This window comes from Ambystoma mexicanum, chromosome 10 (genome assembly GCF_040938575.1).
Source record: "Ambystoma mexicanum isolate Mex_15411 chromosome 10, UKY_AmexF1_1, whole genome shotgun sequence".
Classification (NCBI taxonomy): Eukaryota; Metazoa; Chordata; class Amphibia; order Caudata; family Ambystomatidae; genus Ambystoma; species Ambystoma mexicanum.
In genome coordinates, this window is record NC_090932.1 from 1515115954 (window position 1) to 1515136905 (window position 20952).

General features: G+C 44.3%; 1 protein-coding gene across 1 annotated transcript in view; it reads left to right on the plus strand.

The window, feature by feature from the left end:
* DNAH10 (dynein axonemal heavy chain 10) overlaps positions 1–20952 on the plus strand; it is a 2725177-nt gene that overhangs the window by 1176410 nt on the left and 1527815 nt on the right. The window contains exons 31-32 of the mRNA XM_069619694.1: positions 11680–11949; positions 12041–12224. Of these exons, the coding sequence (XP_069475795.1) occupies positions 11680–11949; positions 12041–12224 (454 nt within the window). The remainder of the gene's footprint in view (positions 1–11679; positions 11950–12040; positions 12225–20952) is intronic.

Here is a 20952-nt window from a genome sequence, read left to right on the forward strand (position 1 = left end):
TTCAGTGAATTTCATAGGTTTTTAATAGCGCAACTTAACCATAACGTTCCTTTGACAAAGTCTTTTCATTGAATATATATATATATATATATATGTGTGTGTGTATTCCATGATTTTTTGAGACAAGAGATTGCCCCCTATTTTGAGACCAATGCCACAGGATAGGTGCACTTGAAAAATGTGTGGAAAGCAGCCGAGGCAACAATACGAGTTTTAGGGAGAATTCTCTGTAAGGCTAATTTCCCAAACCTAGTGAGTCCCCCAGCAGCTTTGCTGGATTTTTGGGGTTTATTTTTTTCTCTCCTGCTAAGAGTGAGATTCTTTTGTTCCCACTCGGCCGGCTCACCACTTAGCATGTTTGAGTGACAGCTAGGCTGAGTGAATGGGGGTTTGCTGCATAAAAGCAGGGCTTTGGGGACTGGAACTTCAGAAGTCGCCACAGGACCTAAGAATCCGACGAGGGAGAAGCTGAGCCGACCTGTCACAGCACCACCACCGGTGGAGCCCTGCTGGACCGCTTCACCACTTTTCCCAACGACAGAGGAGATCTCCCGCCGGAGAGTCTTCTTCCTTTGACTGGTAGGCATAACCAGTTTCACCGTCTTTTCGCTTTCCCGACGTACCTCGTGGCCGCCTTGCCCGTGCCAAGCACCCGGCAACCGGGATACCACGTTTTACCACGACCGCAAAACAAAGGTACCACCTTTAACCAGAAAACTCTGTGGCTGGTTTCTGCCCTGATAGTGCAACGATCTTCATCTTTCCTCCAAGTCGAGATCTTCTCTTCCCCTGGACGACGACACAACTTGCACCCACTACCAGGAACAACTGCCACCGCTGGAGGATCCTTCCCACTTAAGGTACCGTGTCCCACCTGGCTTCCCTTGCTACCGACTGTACGGGGTAGATTTAGCCCCCGGCTTTCGTACCTGGGTTAGTCTGGGACACCCTGGCTAAAACTTTCTTAAGCCTCTCTAAACTCTTTTTGAACCCTCTGCAAAACTTTCTAAGCCTAGTGTAACTGTGTGATCTTGGGTGCATTTGTGCTCTGCTATCTAAGAGTGGGCCCAGCCTTTGGACTTTGGCTCACCAGTGACTTTTGCTCTTCTGCCTTGCTTGTAGTGTTCCTGAACCTTAGAGTGGTGTACCTTTCCATATTCTGTCTTTCTCCCTCCCTTTCTCACAAACTTATTGGAGTGCAATCTAGTTAAGCGCTCACCTCTGTATGAAAATAACTGGTGTTTTACTGTGACTTATCCGATAAGGAAAAAGGGGTGTATATATTACAATAGTAACTGTGTTTAGAATATTTTACAATAAGAGTGCTGGAGTGTTTCAAACTGTGTGTTTTTAAATAAATAATTATATACTTTGATACCAAAGCTCTGGTCAGTGTTTGCTTGTATTGTTGTATCTGAGTGCCTATTGTGTATACTTTGCATACTGCCTAACTCTTCTTGAGGGAGGTCTGACTGCTCAGCCACAGCTACCAGGTAAATCTGGGTGGTGCAGACTGCTACCAGTTGGGTTTACTGCCAACACCTGTAGTCTTAAATCTTTTGCAGTGGTCCCTAAGGGAACTGCACAGGTTTCTGCCTAACACAGGCTCAGATCCTTTTGACACCAGAATCAAAGACTTTTGGCTGTGCGCAGGATTTTGCTTGACCCGTTGCAGGACCACTTCGATTTACAATTCTTTACAACTTTTTAAACTTTCACTTCTGCCACTTCTCGGCTGGATACTTTGCAGAGACCTTCGATTGGGCACAAACGCAGCGCTGGACCAATCTGTCTCTCACAGCTTTGCTCTTTTGGACTACAAGTCCCAGAATGCACATTCGAGGTTTGATTCCCACTTCGCCAGTTACAGGCACTTTTGGGATTTACACAAAGTTTTTGACACAACAGGTTATCCTGTCTTAGCTTCCCTCGAGTCACAGGGTCTCCATCTTTTACCCTCAGTGATGAGGTGTTACGGGTCCTCAATGGGGATTCACTTGATGTCAAGGGCCCAGCACCTGCCCCTCAACTACCTGGGTTTCTGGAACTCATGCAGAGAGCAAGTACTGATTTAAACACTACCAGAAAAGTGTAGCTGGAGTTCTTGTTCCCTGTGGCACAGTCCCTTGACACACTGTAGCCCCCCTTTGTACTCTCAGGCTTCAGTGTCTTGGCAGTCCATCCCCCTTCTGGCTTCCCAAGGTCTTCCCAGCTGCTGACTTCTCCTTTTTGTCTTTCACAGTTGCTTCAGCGTCCCCTCCCTAATGCTGTTTCTGGCTGCTGCTTTTATACTCCCAGCTAGAGTTAATTGGAGACAGGTGTGAGTAGTTGTCCATCCCTCCCTCCCTCCCTGCCTGACCTCATTACCGGGACTGCATGGAGACTGCCCGTAGGAATCCATTGCCCCCATGGACTCCTACTATGGGTAATTCTCATGATTCCCAGATGTCTCCTCTTCGTCCCAGTAGTTGGACTTCTAGAATGGAAGTAGGGATTGTGGGAGTTCTAGATTTTCCCAGAGATCATGGAAAACCCATGTAGGTTTTTGTTAGGATGAAGGGGGTAAATGTATTGTGGTGGGTGAATGGATTTTCTATTGAGTAATTGTGATTTTATAGATGGCTTTAATTTCCCTGGTCGTTTTCTTCTTTTTCTTTCAGAAAGGTACTGGGGTATGATGGGTCTCTGCTGACAATATCCCAGGACAGCTGAGGGGATGTCGGGTGGGGGTGTATCGGAACGGGGGGAATACCATGTCTTGCCCGACTGCGTGTTTCCTAAGTCCCCAAGGACCACCTGCCCAGATGATCCTCCTTCGCTCATCCGCCCCCAGGGTTGGGATCCAAGAGTGATGGCCCTTCCTTGGCCATCTGAACAAAGGATCCCTGGGAATAGCCTGGAAGAAACGCCTCAGGTTTCTCACACTATCCTACAATAGAGGAGATGTTGGAGGCGGAGGCGGGCATCACAGGGGAAGAGGTACTTTACGCTATAAATCATCTGAATCCAGGTAAGGCACCGGGGGAGGATGCCTACAGTTCTGATGTTTACAGTTTCAGGAGATTCTGACCGGCCCCCTGCTAAGGCTTTTTAACTCAATCAAGGTGATGGATGATAACCCACCTACTTTATTGGAGGCATTGATAGCAGTAATTCCCAAACCTGGTAAAGATTGCAGGCAGTGCACGTCCTACAGACCTATTTCATTTCTAAATGTGGATGCAAAAATATTTGCGAGAATACTGGCCTCAATGTTGGAGGTTTGCCTCCTCAGGTTGATTCACCCTGGCCAACAGGGTATAGATGGGGCAATTGAACTTGAAGCAGCTGCTCACATCAATTAAGTTCAAGAAAATATTTGCACAACAGTGACATGCACTGTATCTGATGTGGGAGGTCATGCAAAGAAGGACCCTATGCCTCAAGTTTCCAAAAAAACTATTAATTCAACAGCTGCACATCCACACTTGCTCTGAACAAAAACCTATTTGCCTGCAACAATAATGATATGTCATTACCAGTGTGTCATTTAGTGGTTTATGTAATGATTGGCATTTGAATATTGGTTATACTTGAATTACGTTGGTAGACAATATTGACCTGATTTGGTATGTAGACCGTTAAAGAATAGCACTTTTCACAGTGATATTCACGTCTGTTAATATTACCAAGTAATTCATTTTCTCGGCCAGTGTGGCTGGATGCATCTTGTTGATGTTTTCCTTTAAGAAACACCTGAGCCAATGTTCATATTTTTTGTTCTTATGCAACTAGCCAACTCACAAGTTTGGTTGATTCAGTAATTCTCGGCACAGGGGACTTCCCATTATCATGGCGGACCATTTTGGGTCTCTTAATAAAGGGTTCTACGGAGTATTTAAGGTGAACAACTGGTTGTTTGGCTACTGCTCTGAAATGAGTGGTTAATAGGTTTTAGTACAGCATATAATATTTATTCAAATAAATGTGAGTAGAACACAGTATATTGTGTTATTTTGAGGTCCTAAAATGCACATTATGTATGCACTGTGTTTCCTTTTAAGATGGCGACCAGGTTTGTGAAGCAATTCACTTCCGGTTTCACGCAGCGTTCTGAGTGATATTTCGCATCTGCAGCAGTCGCTGTGGGGATGCACTGTCACGCCAATGGGCAACTTAATAGAGGGGGGTGTTTGTAATTGTTTGTGTGGATACACAACTGTGTTGATATTGTTAATACCACGATATAAATCCGTTAAATAACAATTATTCCGCACTGCCAGGCTTATATAGGTTTATATAGAGAATACTCCAGGTATGAACACCAAAAGCGTGTTTTTTTTGGTTTAACTTCCATGTTATTGGTTTTAAATGTTGTGGCACAGCATATACAGTTGTCTACTTCTTGATTTACAGCTTTATAATAATCACCCAACATACGGGTGGAACCATAAGAATCTGATTCAGGTATGCAATCATTGAATTATTAGTATTATTATATACCACTTTGGCCTTTTTTATTGATAATTGTTCATTTTGGTCACTATTATTTTTTCTGGACTAATTGGCATTGTAATATACCAAGGGTGTTTGGAACATTGTTATTGACTGTAGTATTTGAATGCCCACAATTACTAATGAGTTAATTTCTTGTCAAATGTAAGTCAGTTTCTAAATTGACACTGCATGCAGGGTGTGGGGCCACTTTCCTGTATGCATAATCAAGTATGCCAACCATCAAGCATGGCTCTGATGTTACCTAATTGTGGCCAACGGCTGATTTATTGCTTTGTAGTTTTTTCAACCATGTAACTTGATTGAATATCTGTTTTTGTCTCTCCCTACCTAATCATCGCTTCTTCTCCCTTGATTTGACCTAATGGTATCGTTTCATCTGTTATGTGTGTGTTAAACGAATGGATGGTCGATGTATATTCATTTTCTTTTGTTTTATGCTTGGTTGGACTGTTTTGTTATGACAAGTTTGGTTATCTTTCCGACCCCTCATGCTCCTGATGGCGTTTGTCTGTGTTTATTAATGATGTAATTTGTTGCTGCATACTTTAATTTCCAAAGTGTGTATTGATCCATTATATTGTTTCGCTGTTTTATTTGGTATGTCCTGGGAGGATAGCTCAGCGGCAGCGTGCGCGTCTTGGAAGCAAGACGACACAAAGCAACAACAGGTTCGATTCCCGGGTCCGCGCTTAGAAACCTCTGGGTGTTTAAGCGTGTTATAAATAGTAACGAAGACAAAAAAACAAAAAAAAAAACACAATTAGGGTGTTTAAGCGCGTTATAAATAGTAACGAAGACAAAAAAACAAAAAAAAAAACACAATTACGCAACTAGAAAAACAAACAATTCCTGTAACAGCTCCTCGATGCCTGCGGGCTGTGTGAGCGCTTTATAAATGTAAAATAAATAACTAAATGTTATTTTCATAACAGTCTGGGAGAAGACCGTGAGGTCTAAACACGTGTCGGCTGTTCTTTTTTTAAAATTAAAATTGAGTCTTGACTAATTGGTTTTTGTTCAGCGCAGTGTGGTTGTGCACCTGTTGAATCAATTGTTTATTTGCAATAGGCATAGTTCAGACAACTTGCAAAAGACCCTTCATATCCTGAGTGTGCAGATGGTAAAGCAAAGAGGAACCCTTCCCTTTTCCCTGGATCCCGAAAAGTCAACTGGCCCTTTATGAGGGAGCTTTGGTGAAGATAGCTATGGGGCACCCTGGCTGGGCTGGATCTCAGCCCTGTACTCCCCTGCGAGAGCCATGGTAGTAGTCAATGGGGGAATATCTCAGCCATTGCGGTTAGGCATGGCTGCCCTTTGTCACCTCTGCTATACTGGTGATGGAGCCGTGGGTGATAGGACTGCGGGGCAAGGAGTAAATTACAAAGGTGGAATTGGGTAAGCCACTTTGCGTATGATGCCTTACTCTATCTCACTAATCCGTGCACCACAGTTCCTGCCTTGCTCCGGGGACTGGAGGAGTACGGGCTCTATGCGGGTTCAAGGTTAATCTGGACAAATCAGTGGCATTCCTGGATGGGAACTGGAGTCAGGAGGATGAGGATTTTATTAGAGGTACGGATTCAAGTTACAGCCGGAGGGGTTTCCGGTATCTAGGGATTGAAACCGCAGGTGACATCAAAGACTTGTTTGCGAGGAATTATCTCCCGCTCTGGGAAGGGATACAGTCAGACCTGAGGCGCTGGGGGAGGCTCAACCTTTCATGGATCGTGCGTCTAAATTGTCAAGATGATGATCCTCCCCAAATTGTTGTTTTATTCCAGATGCTCCCAGTGGTGGTCCCCATCCCCATTTTTGCAAATATTCGGAAGGCGATTGTCTGCTTTTTGTGGGTGGTAGTGAAACCCAGGGAGGCCTACAAAATGCTGGTCCTACTGAAAGATGAGGGAGGGGAGGGATTCCCAGATTTTGAGGCATACTGTGGCGCAACTGAGAATCATGGTAGATCATTTAGACCCCACCTCTGGGAAACAGTGGGTTCATATGGACAACATGTTCTTGGCACTGGTCCCATTGGGGGAGTTGTTGTGGGTTCCGCAGAAGGAGATTCCCAGGCGGGTGTTGACTCATCCTATGCTAGAACTATTCTGGTCAATATGGGGAGAAAACAGCACCAAATGACCCTCGCCCCTTAGTTGTATATGGCCGCCGCCTCTGCAGAATCTGGTTGCCGACTGTAAGGAAGTCATGTTATCAAAGTAAGACAGACACAAGTGACCGTAGTTCAAAAGTGTTTATTAAACTTTATCAAGGGTGTGATAAACGCCTATCTAAACCTAAATCTACAGATGGGAGCAAGCTACAACCATCAAATAATAACGCAGTCCTAGTTGAGTCTCGTCAAAATAAAAAGGGCATATACTAAAAAAAAACTATTGCCAATCCAACTGCTAAATGAAAGTAGTTTGGGTTAATGTACATGAAAAAGAAACAAGTGTTCACAAAATAAGCCAGGATGTTCAGGCCGTTGGCCTCGCTTCCCCACATTTTCAGCACGGGACAGGGCGGTTCACTCGACTATAGCGCACTCTCTGGCTTCTTCGGTACAAGGACACAGTTCCATTACCAACATCAGGGCCTTCCGTGCCATAGTCTCTTAAGTTATCAAAGTCTCTTGTTTCAGAGTGCCTGATTTAACGTTATCAAGGGTGTGATATTCTCTCCTTGCAACCCTTTCTGGTCTTGCTGTCTTTCTCCTCGTATTAGGGTGTTAGTCCGCTTTCTCTCACAGTGAGCTGTCCGTGAGAAAGTGTTTGTGTCGGGAAAGGGGGCTGGGTGAGTTCCTAAGTATCCTACCTGCTAGGATGGGGAAAAGGTGTGACAGGAAAGGGGATATTGCGCCTCACCATCCGGTGTCCCACTGCCCTCATCCAGGTGATCCTCCCGCAGTGGTCCAGCCCATGGAACTGGATCCAAAAGCGATGGCCATGCCCTGGCCACCTGGATGACAGATCCCCGGGGACTAGCGGGTGAGATGAGACACCTTCTGGTTTCTCACACGACCCATCACGCTTTCAGTTATGGTACGAAGCAGGCCTATCTAGAGTGGGGCAGATGTGGCAGGAGGGTAGTTTTATGTCCCTAGACCGATTTAACGGAATTCCTTTTTGTAGGCATGCTCTCGGTATTTAGGTACTTGCAACTCAAAAGGGTGTTTAATGATGCCGGATTGTTGGGATAACCTACAAAGGGATATTACCTCCTTCCAGAAGATATTATTGCAGAATACAAATACAGAGGGGCGGATACCCAAACTGTACAGGGAATTAAGGCCTAGTGACCCAATTGATATTCTCCCAATGAGGGCAAAGCGGGCCAAGGATTTACAGGTGGACATAAATCACCATTTGTGGACCATGATGTGTAGAGGGGTAAAACTGTCCACATTGTCACTGCAGTATAGCATGCAGGCATTCAAATTATTTCATTGTTTACACTATTCCCGGCCGCTTTGGCCAGAATATGCCCATGGGTGGACTCGCGCTACTGGCGCTGTAAGCAGCCTGGCAGCGATTATTATCATACATGGTGGGGTGCTCCCATATACAAAGATACTGGACCGAGGTCCTGGCTTGGGTTAAGGACTTGGATGGAATATAGAGTACACTCTTGCCTTGGTTGATGTTGTTTGGGGTGTATGCAGAGGATGAGGTAGCTGAAGAGGTAGTCCACATGGTGCGTACCTTGCTAGTGGCAGCAAGAAGTTGCCTTGCACAGCACTGGAAACTAAAATACCTCCCCACCCAAAATGAATGGATACAGAAAGCAAGGACGATGTATGACATGGAATGGCTGATGAATTTGTTGGATCATATGCGCAAACATATAGTGGAGGCATTGTTCGCCTTTTTCAACAAGTATGGAGGATAACCTGCCATGGGAGAGCTAAGCTATTGGATACGATTGTGGAAGCTGTGATGTGGTTACTCATGGCTTTGTTAGCAATGCATGGGGTGGGGGTTTCGAATGGGGGACAACAATGGACAAGAGCCATATGTCATTGGATTACAAAATGTTTTATTGAATGGTTGTTTGAGAGGAAAATGACAATAATTACAAATAAGTATGAAATTGGTGATGGCCAGGGAAAAAAAGTAAATGGAGGGCAACGAGTGAAGGCGAGAAATAAGAACGAATGGGAATAAGGGAAAGCGCATAGACAGGAAGACCCGTCCTAAATATTAAACAGTGGTTCCAGCATTGAGAAAACAAGTGTAAATAAATATGAGATTTTACAAATATGTTGCTGACAATAACAGGAATGTGCAAGAAGGGAAATGTGATCAGAAAAGGTAAGTGAATATCAAAGAAGGCGCTGTGATTCTGAGCAGATGAAGAAAGGGGATTCAAATCAGGAGGAAAGCAAATAGAAGTGGGAGGATGACAATCACAGTGAGAGGGGGCCCGGAAGGAAGAGAATTTGTTTTGGCAGAGTTGAGGTGGAGAGAATCAGAAAGCATCATTCTTAACACCAGAAAGGCTATTAGAAAGGCACCAATGATGTTGGTTAGTAAAGCAAGAGAATTAAAACATTATCTGTTTATCATAAGCATGATAGGCAATGAAGACCAAAGGAGAGTTATAAACGAAAGTGGAATAACATAAATGGAAAACAGTAAGGGAGCCAGGGCTTAGCCAAAGGGTAAGGGTAAGGAACGAGAGGAGTCAGTCGCCCAAGATGCCCAAGAGACAGCAGAACGAGATATACCAAGAGGGGATAAAGAAGAGCTGAGAATAGAATGATCCACAGCGTCTAAAGCTGCAGACAAATTTTAAAAGAATCTGAAGGGTAGACTCTTTAGAATGGCGAGAAGAAGGACGTTTGTGATGCATGGAAGGGTAGTTTCAGTGAAGTGAGCAGGACAGAAACCAAATTGTTGCGGAGGCAAAAGAATATTAGAATAAAGATGTGGATGTATGGGGCACATTTCTACTAGGTGAGGATGTTAAAGTGATATATTGTATAGTGTCCTTTTATCTGACTATTGTTGATATTTTAAAATGTCTTGAATAGGAAGTATTCCCTTCTTGGAAATGACAATATGTTAATTATGTATTTTTTTTTAGATTGAATATGTAAATGCAACATGTTATACAAAGCCATTTTGGCTATAAGTATATCAATAAAAACTTGAAACTTGTAAATCAGGCCCTTTAAAACCTAAGGCCTAGTAGGTAAAATGCAACCTAAAATTGATTTGTTTAGAATAAAAAATGAAGCATCTTAATAAAGATAGGGTTTTCAGTATAAATAGCGTGCCCAAGAATTTTAGAAACAAAAGGTAGAAGAGAGCTAAATCAGTAGATGGAAGCAAGGGAGGCATCAAGAGAACATTTGTTAAGAATTGGAATCTTGTAATCACTTTACCTCACAGTATGCAACTGCCAAAGTCTGTTGCTACCGATCCGAGGTAGCCTTCTGCCTTTTGGGGTGAGGCTTTCCCGGTTAAGCGGGACAACCCACAGACTCACCATTCCCCTTGATGGTTTTATCAACTTGGACTCAGCAAGCAGGGTTTGTGACTATGTTTACACTTCTGAGGACTTCATACTGTACATTCACTCTCCATACTGCAGTCAGATTACTTCCCTTCCTTGGGTACAACGTTCATTAATCACCAGTTGTTTTTTTGATGGGATTTTTGCTGATTCTTTTTCTTTAAAAAAATATTGAAAAATATATGGGGGTGGGTAAGGGTATATAAGGGGTGGGGGATAGGGAATAGAGTAAAACTAATAGGGCAGAAGTGGTTGGGGGTGGGCAAAAATAACTAATAAAATGTTCAATGGGTTTTTTTGAAAAAATAATTTCGGCAAAAAAACCTATTGAAAAAACAAATGTCGATGAATGAACATAGAACCCTCCCTTGTTTCTGTCTTTTGATCAATGCGAAATGTCAACCTGTATCTACATAACAAATACTCTGCCTTCCTTATGAGGCGAGGCTTTCCCAGAAGGAGTATAGACACCTTTGTTGCTTGTTTGCACACTTGAAGTAGCCCCCCGTACCATCAGGTGAGGCTTGACAAAGTGTGTTTCTGCCACCCACCATTATGCTGTAACCCATATGCTGTCTTGCACTTTATGATATACTGTGCACATTCTGTAACTAGCACTTAGATGCTTCAGAGCTTTGTGCACTGATATAAATAAAATAAATAAGTTATTAGTAGGTGCTAAGAGGTATGGTTTTCAAACTAATATATATTTTAGAGTTAAAATACATTTTACTCACCTAAAACCCCAATAGGTAATGAAAAATACATACTAGAGAAGAACATGTTCTAAACATCCTGCAAGGTTCAGTTCACGTTCAGTTCCTGGGAGCTCTAATCTGTATCAGTAATTTCTTGGAGGCAATTTGCTTTCAATGAGTTATCCCTAAGGAATGCTGGCAATGCAGAAGATATTGTCAACTCTACAAATATGAACCTCAGTATGGTCACCAGGGTAGCTTCAGGGTATTTTATAAGGAGAAGAGGTTTGGCTCTTCTGACTCTGATGCTTCAGAGTAGTTATTGGAGAGGTTTCGGAGGGAGTCCCCCACTTGAGAGTAATTAGCTGGCACTGTACCCTGCTCTAATCATTATATAATGCCCTTAATTATCCTTTTTTAATCTCTTATTGCCAATTAGGTAAGAATTGGCCAGGAAGTGGTTGGTATGGATGGCCCAGTCTACTATTTTCTATTCGAGATTGTAAACAATAATTAGTCTTTTTAATGTATAGGTTGTTGCCCTGGTTTTCTCTTTTTTGTGGTTCCCCTACCCCCTCATCTCTTTCCTACCTTTTTCTACCCCTTTACATGCTTCTTTCCATGCCCAATCTTTAATTTTTTCCTTTATTTATTCCAAATTGAGTGGTGCTGTGTAGTTTACGTTTTGAAAGAGGCAGTTATAATGTTAAAACTTTAGCTATCCTCCTTTCTATTGTTCATTACCTTGATTGTTTCTATTTTATTGAACAATACAAATATTGTTTAAACAATTGGTTGGATACCTGTATAAACACATGGTTCCAGTATTACAACAATACTGTACTTCCGATATATCTTAATCAACAACAAATTAAATTGTAGCAGTACTTGACTTGGCCTTCATGCTGTGAGAAAACAATTCATTGCCAAATAGAAATTCTCATGCCGTTGTGGATTTTTCTTGCAGAGTGGATTGGATGTTGGTGTATGAAGGGATGGTGATATTGGCTGGTAATCAGGTGTGGTGGACCTGGGAAGTTGAGGATGTCTTCCACAAAGTAAAGAAAGGAGACAAACTAGCCATGAAGAATTATGCTAAGAAAATGCATGAGCAAATTGATGAATTGGTCACACGCATCACCAAGCCTTTAGGCAGGAATGACCGTAAGAAATACAACACCGTTCTCATCATTGACGTTCATGCCAGGGATATTGTTGATATATTTGTCAGAGACAGGTAAGATTTTAAACTACTTGGAGGAAGTGGGTCATTTTCATTATTAAAATAGCTGCATTCATTGGTGTGGATGTGTCTTTCTCTTTATTAGTATCATGGATGCCCGTGAGTTTGAATGGGAGAGCCAGCTTCGTTTCTACTGGGATCGTGATCCAGATGAATTGAATGTCCGTCAGTGCACTGGCACCTTCGGCTATGGGTATGAATACATGGGCCTCAACGGACGGCTTGTCATTACACCGCTTACTGATCGAATATACCTCACCCTGACACAGGTACATTCTGGTAACTTGCTCAGTGTATTTGGGACTTTTTCTTCTGTTCTGTGTGGTTTTGCTTACGTAATGGTACATTATTCTTTTTAGTATTGGTAGGTCATGCTATGAATACAATGATTCATTTTACTTTAATACTGATGACTTGGTTTGATAACATGCTGCACTCTTTTTTTATAGTAATAAAGCGACTGATGGCTTAAGTACATTTACATTTTTTTGATTTTATAACAGAACCTTATTTTAAGTTTGAATCTTTAGAAATACTAAATGCTATTGTTGTTGGTTAAAAACACTTTAATTTAAAAACAGCAGGTCATGATTTCACAAGCTTCACTGACTTATTACTTTTACAATTCTGACTCGTAATTAAGAAACAGAGGGGTCACTTACCATGTACTTTTGAAAGTAGCTATACAGAAAGTGTTTTTTGTACATAATCCAGGGTTCGTGTGACAAAGGAACACAGCAACTCATGCAAGAAAAGCATGAATTACAGTAAAAAAATGGTTCAAGTGAGTAGGATAGCAAACTTTGTATTGTGAAGGATCTAGAATGAAACCCGGACACTAGTTTCCCATGTTTTTGGTTAACGACTATTATTGAAAACAAAAGGGTTGGGGACAGAGCACCCTGACCCTGCTTTAAGAGGAATTCCCCTACATAAACCAAAAACTAAGGATCTGTCTGTGTCAGGATGTCAAAATCACAACTGCCCTTGTGTCCAAAAGTTATATTCTGACCCTCACACTATAAATTAAATAAACAGGTGAAAAGGGGAGTGTATTTAACCTTAGGTGCTTGCAAAAAGAGTTTGTAAAGGAAAATGAACAGCTCAAACATAAAGGTTCTCCAAGGATCAAAGAGCCTTGGCTCCAGAAGGTGCTTCCCTTTCCCTGGATTCTTCCTCAATACAAAATGATTGTCCAGCAAACGAGGTTCTATATCTTTCCTTGTGACTTCCCGTGGATTTGCAACTGCCTGTTATATTCCCCTAGAAGTACTTCTTATGCACTTGTGATTGCCTGGTATACTTTCCTGCCAGGGCTTCCTGTTTTCATACACACTTGTAACTGTCTGGTTTACTCGCCTGCCAGGATTTATATTCACACATTGTTCCTCTTTTACTTCCACAATTGTGCATATCATTTCCGGTATACTAGACCTTCTTGATACATTATTCTATTTGGGTTTCCCACATTTCTGCATTCCATGCACTCATATACGCTAGGGGTCCTTCTTCGCAATATGCTTTCTTGGCTTTCAGTCAATCTCTTTACTTTCTCTGTGGCTTTAATTATTATATTTGGTAGTTTCCATGGTCGCAAAAATGCCCCAGGGTCCCCACTAGGTCTGGGTTGACTCGCCAGCTCTGCTTGGCATTCTCAGTCCTGCTCACACTTACGCAGCAATGGTGCACCACCTGCTTTCCACTCTGGAATGTTCTTGTTTCGTTCCTGTGTCTCCCGCAGCTTCACCTCCGCGTGCCTGCTTCCTTCCAGGTCCTGATAGGTGAAACGCTTCTTTCTTCGGTTGCCGAACGCCCAGGAGTCTTCCACTAGGTCCTGGTATGTCTGCAGCACATTCTTCCCTCGCAGCGTTCCTCTACTTCCTCGCTGGTGAGCCGCTCGCCTTCACAACACTGGTTCGTGCTTCCAAGCTCCACATGCATCGCAAAGAGGTGCAACAACTTCTCCCCTCAAGGGCTGCCTTTATAAGGGCACTCCTACCTCTGCTGGCGTCTTCTTCGACGCACCTGGGCTGGCATTTACATCTAGCCACTAGCTCTCATTGTATGGTGCAGCCTCGAGCCTGGCTCCGGACCAGCGTGGCCCTTCCAACATGGCCGCCCTGCTCGGCTGCACTAACAGCTGATCCTGCTTTTGGCTGCAGGGACCGCTTGATAGGCAGGGCCGTTCTTTATACTGTGACAGACCCGGGTGCCGGCAGCGAACGCCAGCCAACTTAAACAGTCCTGACTATCCTTGTCTGGGCCTGGATCAGTTTTACCGCCTTATATCTTGTGGGGTGATCTTGGCATCGCACCATGCCGGTAAGGCACTCCTCTATCCTGCCGGCTCCCTCCTCCCACCCTTTTTCACTTTGCGATCCTCCCTGCCTCTGTCCCTATTACTGTTACGGTTTTCCCTGATGCAGCTATTCTTTAATCTAATTTTGGCAGCCCACAACCCTCCCCTCCTGCGCATTCATCTTCCTCACATCACCCACATTCTCTCCCCTTTGAGCTCCTTGCTCCCAATCGCCTGGGTCTCCTACCCAACTGGTCTTCGTTACAACCTGGTATGGCCATCCTCCATCACTTCCAATAACTCTTTCTCCCATGAACTTCTGCTGCAACCTCCCACCTGCCTCTCCTTATGTGGCCCCCTGGATGTCTTCACTCTCTCAAATACAAAATCTGCTGTTCATTTCGCCTCTGTTTAAAGTTGCTTCTAACCTCTGCGTTTGCCTCTATGCTCTAAAATCGAACTAGGCTGTGTGAACAATTGGCTCCACCAAACTGCTGCTTTTTGTTTACCTCCTCGCTTTAAAGCTGAATCTGGCTGTTCTCACTTCCTTTGGCCTCACCAAATTGTTGCATTTTGGCTGTTTATTTGTATATCGAATCAAGCTGCGGTTACTTTGTTGGCCTCACCAAATTGCTGTATTTTGGCGGTTTTATTTGAAAATGTAATCTTGGTGTGTAGAAATTTGATGTCTTTAGTTAACTGCTTCATTTGCTTTATGCCTTTACTGGTCTTCCTTGCACCCTCTGCTTCATCTTATTGTTGCATCGTGGAAGTAGTATGACTCTGTATCTGTACGATCATAATTTGCTTGTATTTTGACATTTTTGTTTTAAGTGTTTCAAGTGTTCATAGTACATTTTGCCTATCTGAATCTAGATGCCCCCACTCGCACTTTGCCAGGCCAGTCTTGTGCGCTTTCAGCACCTCCTAGGATAAACTAATACCTAACATGTACGTAGCCACTTTGGTCTGGCAGTGTACACTGTATTCTAGTATATATCCCTTCTAGTGCCCATTCATGCATGTAACCATCTCCTCCATGCTTAGAGTAGTCTACGAATACCACTCCCACTTGCTCAACAACTCATGGATGTAATTGAACTTAGCGGCCTGAGATCTGATCCGGTTTCCTCATTCCCAATCCAGACATCACTACCATTATAGGCACTACCCCCTTACATCACCTTCCATGTGCTCTCTAATAGCATACCAAGTTGTTCCTCGCTATGCCAACCACTGGCAGGCCACCATAGGGCTTTAGCCTTGCCACCCTGACTTACCTGGTATTCTGCATCTGGCACGGACCCTACAGGACTGACTATTCACAATGCCTTGCCCTACCATTGTTCAGCTTTGCCAAGCCATTGATGCCCAGGAGCTGGTGAACCGCCCCATCAACTACCTGCCACATGCTACCACCAAACACATATGCTCACTCTCCCTAAAAATGTCTTCTATGCTGCCCGACTCACACAACATCCCTCCATCACCCTTCCTGCCTAAGGCATGGCCATGCCACACCACCGCAAACTGGCAGACAACTACAAATAAGATGGCCTGAGCCCTAAGAAACAATGCTCCCTCATTAACAGGAACAAGAGACTAGCGTCTCGCCTAGCTACTCGCCAGCAGCACCTATATACAACCAACCCGCCCTTTCACACCACCGCAAACCAACCGGCAGACAGCTGCAAATAAGTTGGCCCCAAGCACAAAGAAATCAGGCTCCCTCATTAACAGGAACCAGTGACTAGTGTCTCGCCTAGCCACTCGCCAGCAGCACCTATATACAACCACCCCACCGGTCATACAGAGAAATGCACGTCTCATATCGAAAACTAAGGCCTGCAGCACAACAACCCAACAGCACCCCCCGAAACCCCTCCCCATTGGACAAACACAGAATGACTACATCAGGCTTACCCTCCAGTCCAGACAATCATACCGGACCCCTTGGGATGATAATGAGATAATAAGGAGCAATCTCAAAATGATGCAACCTTCCACTGACAATGCCTCAAATATATCTGAGCCTAATAGCATTAACTGGACTCTGACATACACTCTTCGGGTCCCAATGCTCCTAATGCTATTGCCCTATTATGCACATCGTTGGCCAATGTTCCTACTTGCGACGATGCCACAGTCACACTTCTCTATACCTCACCAGCAACTTCCAACACTACCACAGAAGTAGCACACATAACTCTTGCCAAAGCCCCTGCCTCTCTCAAACCCCAGATCCCTACTACCTCAGAACATACTCCTAAAAATGTGTCCTCCTCTGATGACACTAAAGTGGATTCCATCGCCCACCTCAATGGAGCCATTATTAATGCTATATCCCTCCTGGCCAATGCCCTCGAGAAATCAGACCTCATCACTTCCAATAATCTAGACCTCCTAGCAATCACAAAAACATGGTTGCACCCAGCCGCTGGCCCAGTCCACTAGAAAGACAGACTGGTATCCAAAGGAGGTGGAGTAGCTATTATCAAAAACCACCTACCTATCAGAGAAGTCCCGAACCAAACTATCCCATCAGGCGAATTGCTTTCAACCAAAATCTCTTCATCAGCTACAACCATCCTCACTATCCACAAAATTTATAGATTTCCCTGTGCCCCTGCTTTCTTTCATGGAAGACATTGCGAAACTCCTTTCTACCAACACCAAGCCCTTTTCCAAAACCATCCTTCTGGGAGACATCAACTTAGGTTCTAACGACCCCACAGATCCTCAGCCACAAGCCCACACCAACACTATTGAAGCCCAAGGCTTCTCCCACCGAACCTCAAGCCCTACTCATGACAAAGGCTGAACGCTAGAATGGCTAGCAGATTTCAACTGCAACACCAACATACTAGCTAACAATCCTCGCCTATGGTCAGACCATAATATGATCTCATTCACCATTAACAATATAGCACAATCAGATGTCCTGACTCTGCCAGTCTCTGCCTCTCTTTCAAGAAACTCATGCAACATCACTCCAGACAAAGTACTCCCCCTGCTACAACCTCTAACAGCCTACCCACCTATCAACGCCGACCCTACAACGATGGTCACGCTATACAATCAAACACTCCTAGAAGCCATTAACAATGGGCAACCATAAACCCAAACCAATAGCCCACCTAAACTCTTGTTACATCCCTTGTCTCAAAGCCCTACGCTCCTAAAAAAGAATGCCAGAGAATGCCTAGAAAAAAATACCATCAGATGAGAATAAACAGCACTTTGATGCCCTATTCAAAAATTACAAACAAGCCATTCTTCAATCCAAAGGCGATACATAAACTGAGAGGATTGTAAAAGCAAACTCGGGCACTAGAGAGCTTTTTGCCATACTACGCGAACTCGAAACGCCAGCTCCCTCTCCAGATATCTGTATTAAAGACCTCCCCTGGTGCAGGAATATAAAACACGCTCTTCTCTGCAAAATCTCACAACACCAAACCAAAATCGCGGCAAAGAAAACTAAACTTGTGTCAGCCAACCAGCCACTAGACCAGCGACCTGCATCCCCCATTACCACCCCCTGGTTTGAATTCAACCCGGTCACGACCATTGAAACCACCAAACCAAAATTATCTAAGGCTTGAAACGCTCCAGATGTCAAGGAGGCATATGCCCAGCCTCTCTCAAAAATGACTGCGCTGAAGAGCTTGCCCCCTTCATCGCAGCGTTGTTGAATAACTCTTTCTCGACATGCATTGTACCAGAGAACTTAAAGGAAGCCTGGGTATTGAAAGTGAGAGTCCCCAAAAGATACAATAAAACACTCCCAACTGAGAGTCAGTAATGGACACACCCCAGGAGGGAATGAGACCAAGACCAAGTGCAGGTGAAGGTAAAAAGTAAGTTTATCCAAAACCAGAATAGGGCAAGCAGAGAACTCTGCAAACTCCGAGAACGCTCTGCCAGACATCAGAAAACATCCACATTTTGTTACAAAACCACATCACCTATGACGTGGGAACTAGGGATTACATGAATCGAGGAGATTGGGCAGTGGGGACTGGGCAGTATAAATTGTATAATGTCGAAGCTCCAGGATTAGTGAGGCTCCACGTTGTGTCATGGTGATGCTTGTAGGTCAGCTGGGCTCATCGGGGTGGAGAGTTGAATCAGGAGATGTCGGAATTGATACATCTTCAGGACCATGGGCCCAGAAATATGGGTCGTCCCGCAGTATTCCCGCATCCCTGGCCACAGGCGTATAGGTGGCTGGTGGACGAGTCATAATCCGCACAGGGCGTATGTATGGAGGGGGGCTCAAAATCCATGCCTCCCATACATTCCCCCCTTTCGTTACTTAAGTAACGAATACTGTAATTCACCCAGCCGTTTACGCTCTTCCTCCTCAGCCACTGCCTCATCCAATGCGGGTGTTCCTTTTCATGGCATCCATGCTCTACACACCACTCTGAGACTTTCTCCTGCCCTAGCATATACATCTGGTGTACAGGTCATATAGATACATCCCCCATCTCCCTCCAGGTCCACCCATACCTCATCATACCACATTAACTTATGGGGTTCCTTTATGGTGGTGTGGTATAATCAGTCTACAATGCACCCATCTTTGTATTTGGCTGTCATTCTATATTTAGGTCCTGAGTCATCCCCTGTTTGTACTTGTGCCTCTTGTGTCATCTGTACCACTCCTTTTGTGTTGCCCAGTGTCACCATCGTCATTGCACCATTAGGTACTGTATTTGTGCAACTCCTAATTTTCATACACAAAAAATGAAAATAAGAAAAACGATGGCAGCTGTCAGCAGCTTGATGGTCATTCCCAGCCACAAAGGTACCCACGCGAACATGTTGTCAAGCCTCCTTCCTCTTTCATCCGCTCACCAAGGTTATGCACCGCTGCTATCACATGGGACAGAGTTCCATTGTCCGCGTCTGCAGAGGGTACGAAAGTGCAACGCGCACTCCCGATTTTTCAGCAAACACCTCCATCCATGGCTGTGAACAGGTCTAGGACATACCTGTTCTGCATTGTCATCAACCGCAGGGCCCTTAGCTCCACCTTGATCACATTGAATCCTTCTTTTGTGTCATTTGCTAGTTGGATCAGCTCCCAGCGAGTGATCTGGAGCCATTTTGCGTTGACCCGCGCTTGGATGCTGGGGATGAGGGATGCAAAGAATGTCCCAGCTGAATTGAAAAGCCAAAATCGATCTGGAATCTGCGCCAAAAGTTCAGAAGATGCCTTTGAGATATAGTTTGATGATCTCTTTCTTCGTGAGACTATGCTCTGCATGCATTCCTCGGATATGGCATACATGGGAGCTCTTTCAGTTGGCTGCACGGGTTCTCGATTGCTACCGGACGACAGTTGTTTTGCCCCTTGGATATGGCTTTCAGGTATCACCATCAGAGTGGAATGCAGCGTTGCCAGGGAGCACGTGCCCCTCCATGACTGTGGAAGGTGCAGGTACGCCTGTTTGCCGCAAACCCAGTATGTGTCCATCAAGGCGGCAGTTCCTTTTTTCATGTCTGGGATGGTGAGTGCTTTGTTGCAGTTCTTGTTCGTGCCCATGCCTACTTTTCCTTCTCTAAGAAAACACAGTTCATAATGTATCTCTTTCTGCAGCTTGAATGGCTTTTCAAGGGCTGTTACCCATGTTAACTTTGAAATGTGTTAATTCCATATCAGGGCGCATGTTCTCTGGATCCATTGCAACTTTTCTTCCGCCAGTCCTCGTAGCACCTCTGCTCTGCATGTTATTTGTTCATTTTGTTGTTTGTCAACATATAGTGTTCCTTTTATCAATAAGAAGGGCTCTTTTAGGCATACCACTCCTTTGGGTTTCGAATAGCAAGTCTTTTCATTTTGCAGCATTTCAAGAGAGACCGTGTGTGCCTGAAAAGTGCTCTTAATTATGCACAGTGCAAGATGAAGGAGATACTGTGCATCTGCAATAGACAACTCTTGTGGTAACAGAACTTTAGGAGTACCAGAAGCATGGGGTATCAGAGCGCACACATAACAGCTCACGTTTGTTGGCTGTTTTGCAGTATTACTCATGTCTGCGTACCATTTATTAGATTGGTGTGGGTGTTGTGGGTCCTCTATTGTGTCTAATCCCAACCCGTGGTATTCATCTTAGTTTCTCCATCCCGCCCCCCTTCCCGTCTTTTACTTTTTCTCAGGCATCCTTCAATTTTCTTTTCAGCTTGCTGCATTAATGATACCACATCTGTACCCCCCCCTTTTCCCACTCATTATATAGTGCCATGAATCTTTCTGCAGTTTTTCCATCATCATTCGCTATGCGTGTGGGCATCTCATTTGGCTCAGTTGTGTCATACTCTACTGTGTCAGATTCGGGTGATACAGTTGTGTCAGGAAAATCATGTAACCAGGGAAATTCAGAGGGGCCTGGGTCATTCATGGCAAGTATATGGAACTTGGAGTCATTAAATGGGGCGGTGGAGGATATCCTTTAGTGTGTCAATTAACTCTACCAATAATTCAGCATGCTGTACTGGGGAGCCATCTGCTCTTCGAAACCCCCTTCGTCCCCAGCGTGCTACACCCCCATGGACTGTTGTGGTCATGTTATGTTATGTGCGTGCTTATTACGCGCCGGTAGCCCGCAGGCATCAGGGCGCGGGAAACCAAGAAAATCAGAAACACGAAACACCTCATTAAGACAGGTAGAAAACCTAAGGAAACAAAG